Below are 17,171 nucleotides of genomic sequence, written 5' to 3'. Positions count from 1 at the left end.
ATGGTATCATTATTGACTTGCTATCATTAGTTTCATTATCATCATCAATTACATTCAAATTGATTAAACTTATACCTCAGAGAAGGGCAATTTGGCAGTCAGTCGCAGTAGGCCTAATTAGATATTTTTCTTTGTTCCATTTTATGAGCTCTCCTCTGTCCAACAAGTGATTTATAATATTCCGTCAGAAAAAAAGAGTACCTATTTTAGCTCTTCCTTTAGGTACAGTAACACCTCTTGGTTCCGTTCAATGGAACTCTACGTATCTGTGCGTTGTGTTCAAGCACACTGGGAGCTAGCAGGAGGTGGTGGGAAGGGACAGCCCCTCACTGGTGGCACGGAAAAAGAACCAGGAAGTAAACGCGCCGTGTTCGCTTCACTGCTACATTATGCGCATAACAAGAAAACAGAAGAGATGTGATCACTACAGCTGCACAGGGAAGTTTATACGGGACAGCAGTGTTCAGCTTATATGGAGCCGAGTTATACTGTACCCGAATACGGGATACAAGCAAATTTGTAAGTTGTGTCTTCGAAGTGTCACTCCGGCGCAGGAATGGCAGACACCAGAGACTTTCTTCTTGAAGAGATCCAGCATCTTTTAAAAGGTAAAAACTAACGTGAAAACATTTTGTCTTTGACAAAAACACGAGTACGACTAGACTAACGTTAGAGTATATGGGGCCACAACTTCTAACTGAACTTCTTGTAGTGTAGGGTACCCGGTTGTCGTGCGTGCTGAAGTTGTGTGTTGTGATGTAACAAATTCATACGAGGTAGAGTCGATCTATCGGAGTCCTTTTAATTAGGAAGTAGTTGAATGGTCTGTTAATTTCGTTCGTGTGCACTGCATACCTGTCATCTAGCTTTCCAGTTGTGTCAAGCTATTCAACAAGCACTGATGATACAATTTCCATTGCACAACAGGGTCTAGAGACTCCAGAGAGTTTCGGTAAATGGTCTGTATGCAATTATGTATGACTGTGTGGACCCCCAACCAAACTCAATTTATTCATACAATAGTGTCAGCTTTACCATTGTTAGGGATTTAAGTTATCACTTGCACTGTTGATTTAACGTTGTCACTCTCATGCATTGTTCCTGTTCCTTCACAATAACCCTCAAAACTTGGATGGGAAAAAGTTCAATTTGTCATTGCTGTCTTTAAAGTTCATGCGCTCAGTCATGCATGACATTTGTCAACATAATTAGGTAATCAATGGAAAGTGGAAGAGTTCACCTTTCCTCACAACCAATATTGCACTCTCCGTAGCTGACAATTATGATGTTAGTAGCCCTCCAAAGTTGGATTACCTATTTTTTCCATATTTATGCACTGTAGATGTCATATTGTAAATATGTGATATTCTGTCAATATGTAGTAGAACTTTATCAGGCTGTGTGTGTTTGTGTGTGTGTATGCATGTGCATTGATATGTCTGTACATTGTAGATGTACATTTAGATGGCTAATGTGAGGGGAGGGCAGGATTTGCTATGTGCCATGCGCCTTAATTGTTTTCATCCATGCACCGAGGACACAATCGTATAAATGACGCATCACTATGGGTGTTTCAAGTCAAGCATTCTTGTCATATGAATGCAAACTGGAATTGTGGAGGGGTGATTTGAATCGTAATTCAATCGTGCGTGCGCCTCCCCCTTTAATTTTGTAAACGAATTCCTGGATCCGCCCCTGGGATATCGGGTCATGTCCACACATGAGGGCTTATAAATCTCTTAAATCTGCCAACAGTTTTGTGATGACAAGGAAATAAAATGATTCCCCCAGACTAGAGAACTTTCCAGGCAAACATTTTACATTCTCAATTTCCTGTAGCACCAAGGAAATTTGTTAGTTCATCCAGATATCCTAGGATCAGCAGGAAGGCTTTGGTTGAGAATTTAATGAAGAGGGATCTGAAAAAAAAAAGAAAGGAAGAAATGGATGCTGTAATGTTGCTGCTTCTAATGTATATAGTCATTCTATACTTGACTTTATTTCATGTGACATACAAAAGAAACTAAAGAACATTACCGTATATTGTTGGTTTAGAACTCAAAGGTTGTTGAATTTATCAGACTTTATACACTGTAGGATACAATGAGAAGTTCCTACGTGTATCTTGTACTCTGGCATTATTGGGACAATAGGGATAATGTACTGGTTTTATCCTCCAGGATTGTGTTAGGACCACTTTGAGGAGGATACATCTGCACATGGTATGATGCACAGAAAATAACTTTAATATGCAGTCCACATTGAGTATAATGAAGAGAAAATGTGTTCATAAGTTGTCTGAGAACCATCGATCTGGTCTGGATTATGAGAGACCTTGAAAAAAGCACTTAACATGCCATTGGTTACAGCAGAGAAAGGTAAAAATGTATCTAATTTATTCTATCTACTTTACATATTATCCAGTCTCCTAAGCAATTCAGCTATAGGCCTACCTACATGGGTTATGCAATGACAGATAATTGGAATTACGAGCAAAATTACAAATGACTACATTCTCATGTAATATTTATAGTCTATCCTGTAACATTTTTAAATCTGATGTTTTAATGTTGACAGTGCACAATATATTTTCACTACCTCCTCATTACCATAACCTTGAAAATGAATAATTTGTTACAGGATTAAGAAATCCTTAAAGTTCGCGGTACAATTTTGTTGATGTCATATAATTTCCCTAAATCTATTTCCATTTTGCCATGACTCTGAATATCAATACTTGTAATCAGTCAGCAGTCTTTAATTCTTGAAGACTGACATGGTATCCTGTAGAACAGGCAGTCATTAAACTGACGTACAGGCAAAGGGGCCCCAGGCATATATTGAAATACTCCCTGTCACTTGTATTAACGAGTTAGATTAGACGCTTCCTGGCTGTTATGTTAGCATGATCATATACATGTATTATATGCTCAATGACCAAAGCAGTTAACTCCTATGCATTCTGTACGCGAGGAATAGTTTTATTGCCCATATTTCTCACCCTGAAGCCATGCCTTCAGAGTTGAATTGATCTGTACAGTTTATCATGCCATGGAACATCATGTGTCAAAAAAGAAAAAAAAAGCTGTTTTGAAAACTGTGATATTCAATTCCATCCGAGAAGTACCATTTATGACAAAATGTTCATGTCAGAGTTCATCGAGGCACATCAGCTTTAAAGGCAATTAGGCCTAGCCTTTTTTGTTGAGTACCATACATTGTGCATTGACTTTTAGAATGTTCTCTCTCCCTCTTACATGTTTTGTTTGTTTGTTTGTTTGTTTGTTTGTTTCTTTCTTTCTTTGTGGTTGACAGTGTAGCACAGTGTTCTTTTTTCTTATTTTCCATAGTGTGTTGTTTTATGAAAAAAACTTGAACTTGAACTCGATTTGTGAGATCCTCCAAAGATCTTGGTTATGTAATGAGAGTAGTATGTCTTTGTGTCCTCAGTTCTAATAAGTTGTGTCTGTACTCAAATAATTTACAAAAATTGAAATTATGGTACTTCATAGTTAAATTTTGGGTATAGAGCAAATTGGTGAAGAGCAGGTTAACACCCACCTTGCATAGATTTTCCACTTTGCGTCACCTTCTAAACTATTACAGCACGCTTCTTAACTTTTTTTTTGTATGTCCAAGCTTTTTACCCAAATTTTCACTAATTTACTCCACTGATTTTTCTGTTTTCCTACACAGCAAGGTAATATCAGGTAAAATTTCTTTTTAAGTGGTAGTGCAGTATTTGCATCAACACCAAACTTTACAATTTCTCTTCAGTTCTCTGTGATTCCTTCTCTAACTTTGAACAGATGTGGAGTTCTACCTGTCCACCACCCTCAAGAAAGAGAAACTGAAGAAGGAGGTTGGGATGAAGAGGGAGGAGCTCTCCAAACAGGTAGCGTCCCTCATCAACAAGGTGGACAAAGTCCTCCCCAAGGATGAACAAGGTACCTCCAAACTCGCAGAGTCGGGTCTAGACTGCCTGTAACATCAGACCTCCATTTGGGCCAATCACAGAACAGTCACAGTGTAATCAGATCAATTCAAGACATACGTCATGCGACTGATTGATTCAGTTCAAGTCAGTAGTAATATGCAGTTCAAAAGACTTTACTTGTCTCATAAGGCAAGGCTGCACACTGGCCCTGGTCCGACGGTCCCTGACCAGTAAAAATCACTGTCAGACCAGTGACTTTTCCAGGAATGAACCAGTAAAACATGGAAAAATTGGGTACTGGGTACTGGGTACCTACTGGTCCGACAGAAAGGTCGGACCAGTAAAAAAAATTGTTAGTGTGCAGCCCTGCATAAGGTTTCATAGTTAACAGTGAATGTAGCTTGTATTCATGTGTATGTTTGTGTGTGTGTGTGTGCATAGTTTGTTAGTCTTTTTTCTAGACTCTACACAGCCCATGAATTTTTTTTTCTCTCAAGATGAACGAACTTACAGAAGATATCAGGTTGGTGGGTTTCTTGTTGTTCGAACAGGCCTAACTTTATAACCATTTGTTATCATTAATTTTATTTCATTTGTTGTTGTAATTTTCATTCAGTCTATAGTTTGCTTGTTGCTGTTTTGTTCTTTTTGCTTTCAACAGCATTTTTCAGGAAGGGGTGTGCACGCTCTTGAAACACTTAATTTCTCTTTTTTTCTTCTTCTTCTTTATCCTGGTAGAGGAGTATGCTGATGTTGAGGTGGAGTCCCCCGTTGCCCCCATTGAGGAAGACGATGGCGAGTTATACGAGGACACCGTGGCCACCGCCCCAGACTCGCCCAACAAGAACGCCCTCTCCCAGGGCTCTGACCACGATACCTTGGAGGAGCCGGAACCGCCAGAGGCCTCTGAGAGGGATGAGAATGGAGAGCCCTATGGTAGGACTTTGGGATTGTGAGGAATTGCGTAATGCCAAGGCTAGGGACTGTACAATGCTGGTTGAGATGAGGATTCAGCTTGTAACGTTTTGCGAGATATTTAGAAACCACTCTATGAAAATGTTACAGAGCATACAATTCTAGGGGAATCAAACGTTTATTTGATGAAAATTGGTTTTGAAATAACTGAGATATCTAAAAACAAGGAAAAACGAAGAGATCATAATAAAAGTAGTGGCCTGTCAGTTTTATTAGAATCACTTTTTTTTTGATATCTCAGCCATTTCAAGGCCAATTTTCATCAAATAAATGTTGACTCCTCCTTGAAACTACGTGCTCTTTCATTTTTCATAAGAGGTTTCTCATTATCTCACCAAAAAATGTTATAAACCTGAATCCTCACTTCAAACAGTGCTGCACAGTCCCTTTAAAGAAAACAGACAATACACTCCCTTTTGAATAACAGCCATGCATGACTGCCTGGCTCAAAATCCACAAGAAGTAGGCGAAAATAAATTTTCACTTTTCTACATATAGTTAAAAAGAGTAAGCTCTAGGCTTTAAATTGACTAGATATAACTTATTAGAATTAGACCATCCTAACTTACTCAAAAAAGGAATTTAGATAAGAGAGAGTTGGGATGTGCAGTTTCATAGAAAAGAGAGAAAAGAGGATTTTGAATATTAGGTTCACTCAGGCATACTGTGCAGAAGTATCAATGAAAATTGTGGTGAATGTAACGCTTGTCCAAAAGAATATAGTCTACATAAACTACTAATCATATTTTGATTTGGGTTTCATTTTCAGCCACTAAATTTTGGCAGTAATTAGAGAAGAGATTAGTCTCCAAGGTATAAAGACAAACTTGAAAAATTTGAGACGGTCAACCCAAATGAGTATTTCGGTCCATTACAGATAATCCTAATCTGTGGCTCTTTGTGGGTTTTGAGCTGGGCAGTCCACATATTGAATTGGCAAGACTTTTTGTATCAGAACTAAAAGCAACATGAATGCAGCCAGGCTGAAAGAGGAAGTTTACCAGTAATCATAATCATAATTCTGCACTTCCTGTTTCTCAATCATTAGTGTACAGAGATTGCATGAGGGCTAGCTTGTATTAAAGGGCAAATCCAGTCTAAAAATAAGTTAGTCTGATAAGAAAGAGTAAAATCTTATGAGTTCAACGGTAAAAATTTGACTGTAATCTGTCGAAGAATAAGGAAGTTATGAAATTTTGAAGTTTTGCTAATTTCTGCTAAACAATTCTTGTACAGTGGATATGAATATGCAAGTGAGTGAGCTGACATGTCATAACCTCACAATTTTCCATTGATTGTGTACAAAAAATGATGAAAATTCAATGTTTCTGTCATTAAAGTCTGAAACATGATGTTATTCCTTGTTGAATAACTTTAGAATAATGATTAGTTAGATATATCAGGATTTGACCCTCGAGCATAGTTGCGTTTGAATGAAAAACTGGAAATTTCAAAATTGTATGTACAAACTATATGGCAAGATGTGAGGGGATGACATGCTCACTTTTCCCTTTGCATAGTCATATTGACCCTTCAAGAACTGTTACCTCAAAAATTAGTGAAACTTCAAAATCTTCCTTATTTTTCATGCAATTTTGATCAAATTTTATTGTTGATCTGGTAGTATTTTATTCTTTCTTATCAGACTAACTTATATTTGGACTAGATTTCCCCTTTAAAAAGCGTGTATTGACAGCTTCAGTGTTGTTGTAGCCTGCTCATACCATGTTTGGTAGTAGCTTTTACTGAAAATGATAATTTGAAGCCAGGAAAGAAGGAACATGAGTATCAGTTGTGATGAGATACTGATGTAGTGGGTGGATTAAGCAATGCATTTTAAATCTGTTAGATGGATTTTAAACTGTACTTTTTCAAAACTGTGTACAAGTATATGATGAAATTTATCCCCCCAAGAAGCCAAAACTTGGTAATTCCTACAATCTTTCAGCTTGTTTTATTTGTCAATTTGTACTGAGTGTTTGAAGTTTGGCATCTAACTGTGCTCTGTTTGTTTGTTTGTTTCTCTCTCCTGCCACTGTAGGTGACATGAAAATTGGGCCAATCGCTGCTACTGACTTACTCAAACCAACCATGGAGGGCTTCTTGGAGAAGAGGAGAAAAGGTGAATGCTTTATTGAAAAGAGATTGCTTGAATAATTTGATTCAACTTTTTCCTTACTAATCCCAGAAATGTGTTTAAAGAAATGATACACACTGATAAACAATGAGTACATAGTGGTTGGAATGAATCAATCCTACATTAAAGGTCCTGTTTACCTTTGGGAGTAGCAATTTAAAACATGTTTAAGATATCACTTTTGATGTTATGTGTAGGTCAGTTGTATCACAAAACATCCTACTATATAAAAGTTTTGCAATAAAGCCTAAAATATAAGGAAATATCACTATTTTTCTCATCAAACCATAACTGTAGACAGTTTAGTTTGGAAACATTTTTATTATAACTGTTGTTCACATTTTTGAAACAATACTTAACATCGATCATAGTGGTTCAAATTTTTACATTGGTTACTTCTATCCTTCACTCACATTTGAGAACTATTTTGAAGCACTAATTCTGGGTTTTTGTTTCATCTGCAAATGGAAATCATGCCTTTCATAACGTGCGTAAGTTACTGCAGTGTGCAAGCACACCCGATCCTGGTTGCATGGTGCACAGGCAACAGCTGCAAGTTTATACTGGTTCAATAGTTGCAACTTCAGTGGTGACAACCAAGCAACAATCGCCCAATGGGAGATGGCTTGGGAGATGACATCATCACCATGTCTTTTTTGCAATCGTGGTCATGGCCATCGTCACTTTCAAAATTATGTGACTTTCTTATTCCGTGTGTGCCATGCCATTCATTTACTCGTGTACATTGTGTTTTTATTTCATTTTACTCTTTTAGTGTGAACTTCATAGAGCATGGAATATTGTTTTGCTTTCATATGTAAATCAGTGTTAATGTAACGGCATTACAATTACATAACATGAATGTAATTTCTGATTTTATCATTAATTTCACTTAGGCATAAGGGGTTGGTACACCAATGCTGCACACTGGCACCGGTCCGACGGTCCCTGACCAGTAAAAATCACTGTCGGACCAGTAACTTTTTCAGGAATAGACCAGTAAAAAAAAAAGAAAAACTCTGTACCTACTGGTCCAACAGACAGATCGGACCAGTAGAGAAATGGGTTAGTGTGCAGCCCTAGGTACACTATTTTCATGACTGACTTTGCCCTTGCTTTTATGTGTATATTTTTTCTTTTTGCTACCAGAGGGACAAATAGGGCTGCAGCAGTGGCAGCGCCGTTACTGTGTCATCAAGGAGAACATCTTCTACTACTTCAAGAATCGCAACGACAAGCAGCAGAAGAACGTCATCGTGCTGAACGGCTACGAGGCCAGGCCCAACCCGGATTTCGACAAGAAGCACAAGAAACGCGACTTCCTGTTTGAAGTCGTGTGTCCAGCCAAGAGGTCCTTCCAGGTGTGAAGCACATTTTATACTCATTTGAATTTGATTCACTGGAATTCTTATGAACCTCATTCATTTTCGCTCCTTCCACAAAGGATATGTAGATGATTATACATAATACACTTACAAATAAACCCCATATTCGTGGGCATCCATGGGACAGGCGAAAATGTGTTGACTTGCATGTACGCTGCACTGACTTACATGAAGAAAGCAGTATCTTCGGTCACTGTTAGTTCTTGATGAACGCATGCACGGTTGTTGGACACTATGACACTGACTGCTGATTTTGTGAACTCTGGGTTTTAATGAACTTCTTTTTCTCTACTCTGCGACAGAGACCTTTGAGATAAAAAACATTGAAAGGAGAGTTTCCGCAAGACTCATACGGAGATGATTTTATTGAAGTGCTGCAGCATGTGATTAACTGGATTCATATTCTGTACTGATACTCTGGTCACACCAATGTGGTAAATTGGTGTATTTCTGTGGAAACAAGATGACGTTGTCAATTTCAGAATTTGCCACTGTGTTTTCACTTCATTTTTCTATGTCAAAGCGGCATTGAGACATTATCGAAGTGACATTTGAATTAAAAAGTTTAGCCAACAAAGGAAACATACACGACATTATATCTGTTGAGAAAAGACAGCAAAATTATATGACATGCATTGTCTCTTTGTGAGACACTGAAATTAAAATGTGTGCTGCATACCAAACGTGCATTTTAGGGTGGGAATGCATCGCAAACATACGCACTTAACAAAAATTGAGACACAAACTGACAGCAAAATGAAAATATTTTGTCATGAGGTAGGTTTGATATCTCATTCTAAAATTGTGACAGAATAATTTCAACCATAAACAAGCTATCTCCTGGTTGACAGTCACATTGCTTGCTATAAATCATCATCCCATCTTCCAGTTTGACAGCAGGCTCCAGAACATTCATTTAGTTTAGACTTCTGTAGACAGCAATCATCCATTTGGTATTTTCAACTTGCTTTAGAATCCAGAAGTGAAACTATCAAGAATGTGGCATTTTCTTGAGAATCGCAGCAATACATGAAATCATTGCTGATTAATGCTTTGAGACTCGGGAACCGTTCACAGACTCACCGTTCATATGACTGCATGTGTTTCATGATGTCGTCTGTACGATATAACCCTTCTCCGCAAGTTACTCTCTATGAATGCTGGAGCAGCTTGTTTAAGCCCATGCAAAATAGTGTGTCAGTTGTTGTTTCCAGAATTGAGTGGGGTTTCACAATGTAAGAAATCAGCAGGTACAAAGGATTAAGTCTCATGTAAACATGATATGTTGATGACACTGTTTATTTTCCCTCTTCATTTCCCAGTTCATTGCGCAGAGTACCGAAGAGATGAAAGCTTGGATTGATGCCATCGCTATTGCCAGCAAAGTGCTTCCTGCAATAGGTTTGTGAAGTGACTTCTAAGAGGAATTGTCTCCTATTGGTGAACGCATATTGCTTCATGTGGGACTACAGGGTTTTGCCATGCAAGCCTCTGGCATCATCCCATCATAGATAGTCTGTTTCCTGTGCAATTCTGCAAACATCACAATTTGTGACGGGGTAGTATTGTCGGCCACAGGAATTATTCTTCAAAATCAGTTGCAAAGAATTATTCTTTGACAAACCTCCAAGCCATGTCCATGGTAGGGAAATGAGCAAGAAAATATCCTTGTACTCAGCACTTTTTTCACTTCTCATTGTCCAAAGAAGACATCATCATATGTTTACCAATGAAGTGCAGACAGAAAAGTCAAATATAAGTTTATGAAATAGGTTTTGATCACTCATGTTTAACTGTGGTTTTAGCATTAATAAAGTTTATTTTCTTTTAATAGACATGAATGGTATTGATGCAAATCCATCCCAAGAGATTACAGACCTGTCTTTACATTCCATTAACCTGTCGAGGATGGTTTGATTTTGCTACAACACGCATTTCCCAGAGACGCTTGCCCGAGTATACTTGGGACTTGTCCTCAACGGGTTAAACAGAAAATGCATTGATGAAGTCTGAAAATGGCTGTTTGTACTAGTTTGCAAGATACTAGTTTGTAAGAAAGTTCGTCAATTTGATAATCAGACTGTTTTAAGCTTAGCATCTGTTTGTCTCAGTAGCCATTCATCCATTCATCCATTAATCAATCAGTCAATCTATCTTTGTGTCAGTCAATCAGTCAATTGATCTATCTACCGTATCAATCAATCAATCTCTATTCATCAATCAGTCCATTTATCTATCAATCTCTTTTGATTTATCTCTCCATCAATCTATATCTATCCATCTATCTATCAACAAGCAAATCTATTTACATGTTTATCTGTCTTTCTAAAATTAATGTATTCATGCACAATTTTTCCGTTTGTTATCATAGAAGCATCAATGAAGTCCACCGCTCCAGATCCATCCAACAATTCTCCGCTGAAGGAGTTTAGCAGCAAGGACGAAATACCAGAAGACTTTGGGGATACTTACGAGGATGTCGATACCTACCAGAGATCAAAGGTTGGAAAAGCTCCCGAGGCTGTCGTGCAGCCCACCGAGACGACGTCACTCATCTACGACGACACGGAGATCATCGAAACGGAAGAAGTGTACGAGGATGTTGCCGGCAAGGATTCAGAGGGCCCTCAGCTGCCTCCTGCCAGGCAAGGTGGCCTCCCACAGATTCCACAGCCCCAACCGACGCAACCCAAGTTCAAGCTCCCGGCGATACCGACGTCTGATCGCCCTAAACCCGAGCCCCCAACCAAGCAGTCTGAGGAAGACAAACCAACCCTACCTGCACGGAGAGGTGACGACAAGTCTCCGGCTCTGCCAAAGGTCCCTTCTCCCGCATCCCAGGAACCGGCGGTGCCTCTCGTTCCCTCCAAACCAGAGCTTTGGGAAGAAGATTACGAGAACATCTACTTGGGCATGTGGGACTGCAATGCAGATGATGATGACGAGTTGTCCTTCAAGCGTGGGGATCTCGTGCACATCCTAAGCCGAGAGTATGACTCATTCAATTGGTGGGTGGGAGAAAAAAACAGCAAAGTGGGTCTGGTTCCCAAAGACTATCTCATGCAAGCCTATTTGCTCTAGTCCTTTGTTGTTGTTAGATTTTTGGTGCTATTTACTCAAGGCGCAAGAATCAACTCATGTTATGGTAAGTGGTATTATCTGTGAAACTGTCATTCAAGCCTGCCTTTCAAAGAACTACTTGCAAAAAAACAAAAACAAAACAAAACTGAAATTCTATGGAATATAAAGTAAATGGTGCAGATATTTTCCTCTCATCTTGTATTACTTGTATGTGATCTACCATTTTAGACTGGTTAAGAGACTCTGTGCAGTAATTTCTAGCATTTTTCAATATTGTTCTGTCACTCTTGATCATAGTTGTCATCATGAAATTTTAGTTGATGCAAAGTGTCTGAGTTCCTTATTTCTGTATTTTAATGAGGCTCATTGTACGTGATTATCTTGATAAAATCTCTGCCAACGGCAGTAAACATTTGATACACAAAGGCCCTCCGAAGATTGCGCATCATATATGATAGTTTGTAATATCAATACAATAAAAACAATAAAGAAATAAATAGACAGAAAGGTAGTAGTACCACAAGAACCAAAGATGAAGAGTATCTGCTTCATTATGTCACATTTCTCTATCCCAAGTTTCCATTGAGTACAGTCCTATGTTACAGTCAGATATCCTATGGAACCAATGCAGTGTATGCTTCAATCTGCTTGTCCATCAACTGTCTTGTGTGAAAGCTACAGTTGCCACCACTTTGTTGGGATGACTTGGGAGTTAGACTCTTGTCCCGATTATACAGTGAATGCCTGAATTAAGAGAGGTTCTTCTTCTTCTTCAATTAAAGCACATCCCTCTTGGTAGAGTATAGTTGTACTGAGTGCAGTAAGGTGCGCGGTCACAGAAACACATGTTTTGAATAATGCAGTGTGAACTGAAAAAAAAAAGCAAAGAGCAAAATCAAAGGTGTGAATAGAAAAGACAAATGTCTTGATATTTTAACAGAGGGTAATTGATGAAAAGCAGTGCTTGAAGACCTGAATTGGATGGGGCTGACACCGCTTTGGCTTGGAGAGCATTCCAGAGACAGACCGTACTGGGTAAGAAGCTGTGCTGGTAGACTAATACAGTGGACTCCCATTATAACGAAGTCCTTGGGACTGGCAATTTCTTTCATTGTATTGAAATTTCGTTATAACTGAACAAATAAACAGTAAAAGTACAATGAGTGGATAATGTTGCAGCCTGAATGTTTACTTCGTTGTAACCGGAATTTTGTTATAACCATGTTCGTTATAACGGGAGTGCACTGTATTCTACAGTGCTGTTGCCTGATTTATTAGAAAACAAGTCATCCATTCTGAAGGAGGTTTGATGGGCCTTCACCACAACACAGTGAGTGACTTGCACGAGTTTGACTGTCACCAAGAAGCTCTTTACTGCATAATGTACATGCAGGCATTCGTTGAAGACAAATTTTTCAAAATTTCGTAATTCTCGTAGACTTCGTAACAGGAATTGGATATGCACAGATATGAATAGCAGTGTATGTCAACAATGGCTTGGCTTTGTGTGTTATAGATGACTATGTGATGCAGCATTATTCGGCAATAAAGCTTTTCAGCTACTGTTGAACACCAATTCATGAAAGTGGATTTCAAATATTGAATGGCAGTTTTTAATGATGCAAGCTTGCCTCTCCATGTAATGTGTAGATGTTATTTATTAGCCAAACCAAGAGTCAATATCAGTTTGTGTATGTTCACAACAGGCTATCAATTCCAGTCTGTAGAATAAACCATGAAAAATAAGCATGTGTGGATACACACACACACAAAGAAAACCAAAAAAAAAAAATAAATAAATAAAAATCAGTTTATATGTTGTATACGTATCTTGTCTTTCCATAAGTTTGGACTTTATGTGTACATCCAAATGCCAAAGATGTGACCTGGAACTGTACAATATAGTCTTATTTGCATTTGTGGCACAACCATATCATATGTATGCAGAAAAGTGGTAATTGGAATTTGAGTGACTAGCTTTAGAAGAGGATGTATTTGTACATGACCATTATAGACATACAATGTAATTTTATGATGAACAAAGAAATGCAGACATTTTTGTACATTTGAAATAAAGGATTTGTAACTTCAAAAAAATTCGGTTTCGTCATGTGATTTCCCTTCTTTGTCTTGCAGCAAAACCAAATTCAAATTCATATTTCTGTTGGTTTGTTTAAGGGTAAGTTCACTCTGGAAATTAGTTTATGTGAATAGAAGTAGAAAGACTAGGGGAAGAGGACTGTGAAAATTTGAGAAAATTCTGATCAAATTTAAGTTGTGGTCATGCAAACGGGAATTGGCAGTGTTGTGATGTTACGTATGAGCTTTCCCCTATTTGTTCTCTACAGAGCGACAAATTTGTTGCAACAAAGTTAAAATCAAATGAAGGTCAAATTTAGTTAAGAATCAAGGTTAAAGTTTCGAAAATCCCACAATTATTATTTATCATATGCTGCAGTTGTTCGACTGTAATAAAATTGCTGCTGGAGATGCAGGCCCCCTAGGACTTGTTCTAATAAGAGTTGCCTGTGCAAATACATATGGGTACTATGAAATGAGAACATTCAAAATTTTGTCACTTTCCACTTCAAGTAAATTTCCAGTTGTGTATTCACCCTTTGCAAATCACTGTTTAAGTAAGTGATTCTTTTATACATGTAAACAACCCCTGCATGGAAATTTGGCATCAAGAGAGATTTTATGGAATTTCATGCACAAGGCAAATGAAAGGCGAGCTCACACACAGCCTCACTGAGCCATCAATTATTATAAAATGGGCTCTAGAATCTCTGCAATCTGATTGGACAATTGTCATGCTTTGATTTTTACTGATCCACACTGAGCCATGCATCCGAATGCATGGCTCAAGTCATGTATAGTGACGTAGGTGTATCGGACGCATGATGGGTAAAATGGTTGTATTTCATGAATTTCCAGGCCCATTTTATGACACAAATGATCCACAGGACTATTTCACGGATCAGTGAGAATTTGATGCTCTCGTTTTAACTTTGGAACAGTCTAAAACCCATGAGCGCAGCGAGTGGGTTTAAACAGTTCCAAAGTTAAACTCGCGCATCCAATTCTCACCAATCCACTGTGTCCTGTGCATCATTTGTAAACTGTTTGATTGGTCATGCCTTCAAAACTTTGTGACTTTTATTTCTTATCAGATTTTGGTCAATCCTTAAGTTCAGTACACATATCCCGTTCCTCTCATTTTCTGGTTGAATTAAACTTATTTTTATGATGCACTATGGAACATGATGAGTGGAATTGGGCAAAATGTTTGCTCTTTTGAAATAACCACTTAAAACTGCCATGGCAACAAATACAAAGCACTTAGTAAAGCAGCGACAGCATTCAGGTTTAGCCCAAAATAATGTGGTCCCGGGTAACTTTCTGTGCTTTCTAGCACAATTTCTTGACTATCGCCATTTATTTTAGCACTGACGAAAGTGATCAAGATGAGAACATCAAATCCTTTCAAAATGTTTTACATTCCTGGACATCAGAAACATGTCATTTTAGACCATCACCACCACCACCACCACCATCACCAAAAAAAAAAAAAGAAAAAAGAAAGATGTTTTTGGTGTTACCCGACTGAACTTGACCCTTCCAATACTGCCCACGCTCATGATAGTACAATATCATCATGATCATATAACACGCACACACACACACCCCTTGTCACTTGCTACCTCCATGTACGTACTTAGTAAGTCAAAGTAAAAAGTCTTGAGATTTATTCAGCCACCCCGAAGCTGCACCACACATCATCTGATACAGGTGCTAGCACACTGTACATGTAGTAGTTACATGTACAGTACAAGTAATGTACATCACTCAATGTAAAGAAATTGAACTTCTATTGTCCCCAAGATCAACAATATACACTTGTACATGTTACAAATGATCACTCAAACACACATACAGATACACAAAAAACAAACATGACTACATGACACTTTATTGTTGCATCCAATTTAATTTCACATACTACAACTGACAAAGAAAAAATACAGGATGGTACAAAAGTGTTCACTACTGTAAAATACTTCTAAAACACGATGGAACTGTTAGGCACATAGACACTACTGTATTACTTTGTTGTACCTCTCCCTCGAGGCGGACATAATCTCGGCATTAGGTGCGTGTACGCATACATAATCATTTGGCAGAACATCCAATCATAACAAACATAATGCGGCTGTCCCAAGGCTTTGCGATGCTGACTGGCACTAACAGCAGTGCCTGCTTGGAGAATGAGTCAAACTTCAACAATGCAGAACTGGCTAAACGGAAAAGGGGCATCCATTTAAGTGTTGTAGACCATACAGTACTAATGTGAACTGCACAGCTCTTACGAATGCAAAGGTATCAAAATAAGCAAGCATGATTTGGTTTCACCTTTCTGAGTACAAGTAAACATGTCTACGCAAGACACCTCTACAATCAAAATATCTGAACACACCACAGAAAGTTCAATTGTATCAATGCGTTTTCCAGATTTATGTGCATTTCTGGTTGTACGTGAAATCACACAAGAACACAACCATTGGCAAGGTGGAAATGTAATTGAGACATGCAAGAAACTCAACAAAAGTAGTGGACAAGACAAGGTACACTATGAGAGCGTGTTACACTATGTCTAAAATTAAATTTTTGTACATGACTGAAGCTTGCATTGGCACTACGCCCACATGCATTAATGTATGGTACATGTACTTCTTCTTGTAACACAGCTTATACACTAGGGGTTTTATCACTTCAAATGAAGTGATATCCTCAACATGTGACCCGATCACACGTGTTGAATGCCGAACAGGAAACGAACAAGTTGGCCGACGTACAACATGCATTTGAAACCACTTCACATCCATTTGAGTAACACTTTAAACATTAAATATTTTGCAGTATGGACATTTTTGTGCATTTTGCTGTCCCTTAAACGAGGGCAAAAAGATGAATACGTGCATTATTTAGGGAGCAATATTGAAATGTGTGCAGAAATCATCTCATGCATCCATAATCATAAACCAGCAAAGTTTACTGAAATCGACCATAAGTTTCAAGTTAAACAGAATTAATGCCTGCATGTACACTAGACCAAACCATTAGTCCGTTATTTATCATTTGGGGTATGCTCCGAGGAGACTACGTCTGGCTTCAAGGAATTCCTCTCCTGTACAGACTGAAGGCTCTCATACCCCCATACTGTAGGGGGATGCTCTACCCACAGGAACCAATGTGATTGGCTAATGTACGCACTCACCGATGATCAGCTATCAGTGTGCTATAACTTAGCGTGTTGCTAGCATGCCAACGATCTGGTAGCTATCTTTGTCCACAAAAATTCCACCCAAAATTTTTGACATTTCAAACAGCTGGTGAGCACTGTACTTATCAGCTGTTCATTTTACTATTTAAAATTAAATTTGCTGACCTAGAACTGTGAATAAGATGTAAATGAGGAAGTGGACGTACCTCACCCTTTATGTCCGTAGGAGACAATGTTAAAGCATCCCCCACAGCAATGTTTATGACACACATTTACTTCCTTCTGTCTCGGAGAACCGTCAAAGTAAAAAAATGTATAAAATTCCTCTGAACAGACAGATTTTTGTGTTTATATGCCGACATACTTGGAAGC

General features: G+C 38.4%; 1 protein-coding gene across 1 annotated transcript; it reads left to right on the top strand.

Annotated features, from left to right (window-relative positions):
- The first annotated feature begins 511 nt into the window (after positions 1-511).
- Positions 512-11,774, top strand: LOC139740500 (src kinase-associated phosphoprotein 2-like). The gene is made up of 7 exons (XM_071651092.1): positions 512-608; positions 3,810-3,947; positions 4,676-4,873; positions 6,954-7,034; positions 8,199-8,410; positions 9,757-9,835; positions 10,806-11,774. The coding sequence occupies exons 1-7, from the start codon at positions 557-559 to the stop codon at positions 11,513-11,515; spliced, it is 1,470 nt and encodes a 489-aa protein (XP_071507193.1). The 5' UTR covers positions 512-556; the 3' UTR covers positions 11,516-11,774.
- The last annotated feature ends 5,397 nt before the right edge of the window (positions 11,775-17,171 follow it).

Source organism: Diadema antillarum, unplaced genomic scaffold (genome assembly GCF_040938485.1).
Source record: "Diadema antillarum isolate AM-2024a unplaced genomic scaffold, OU_Dant_1.0 seq00000855_RagTag, whole genome shotgun sequence".
Lineage (NCBI taxonomy): Eukaryota > Metazoa > Echinodermata > Echinoidea > Diadematoida > Diadematidae > Diadema > Diadema antillarum.
This window is presented reverse-complemented; position numbering and strand designations above follow the sequence as displayed.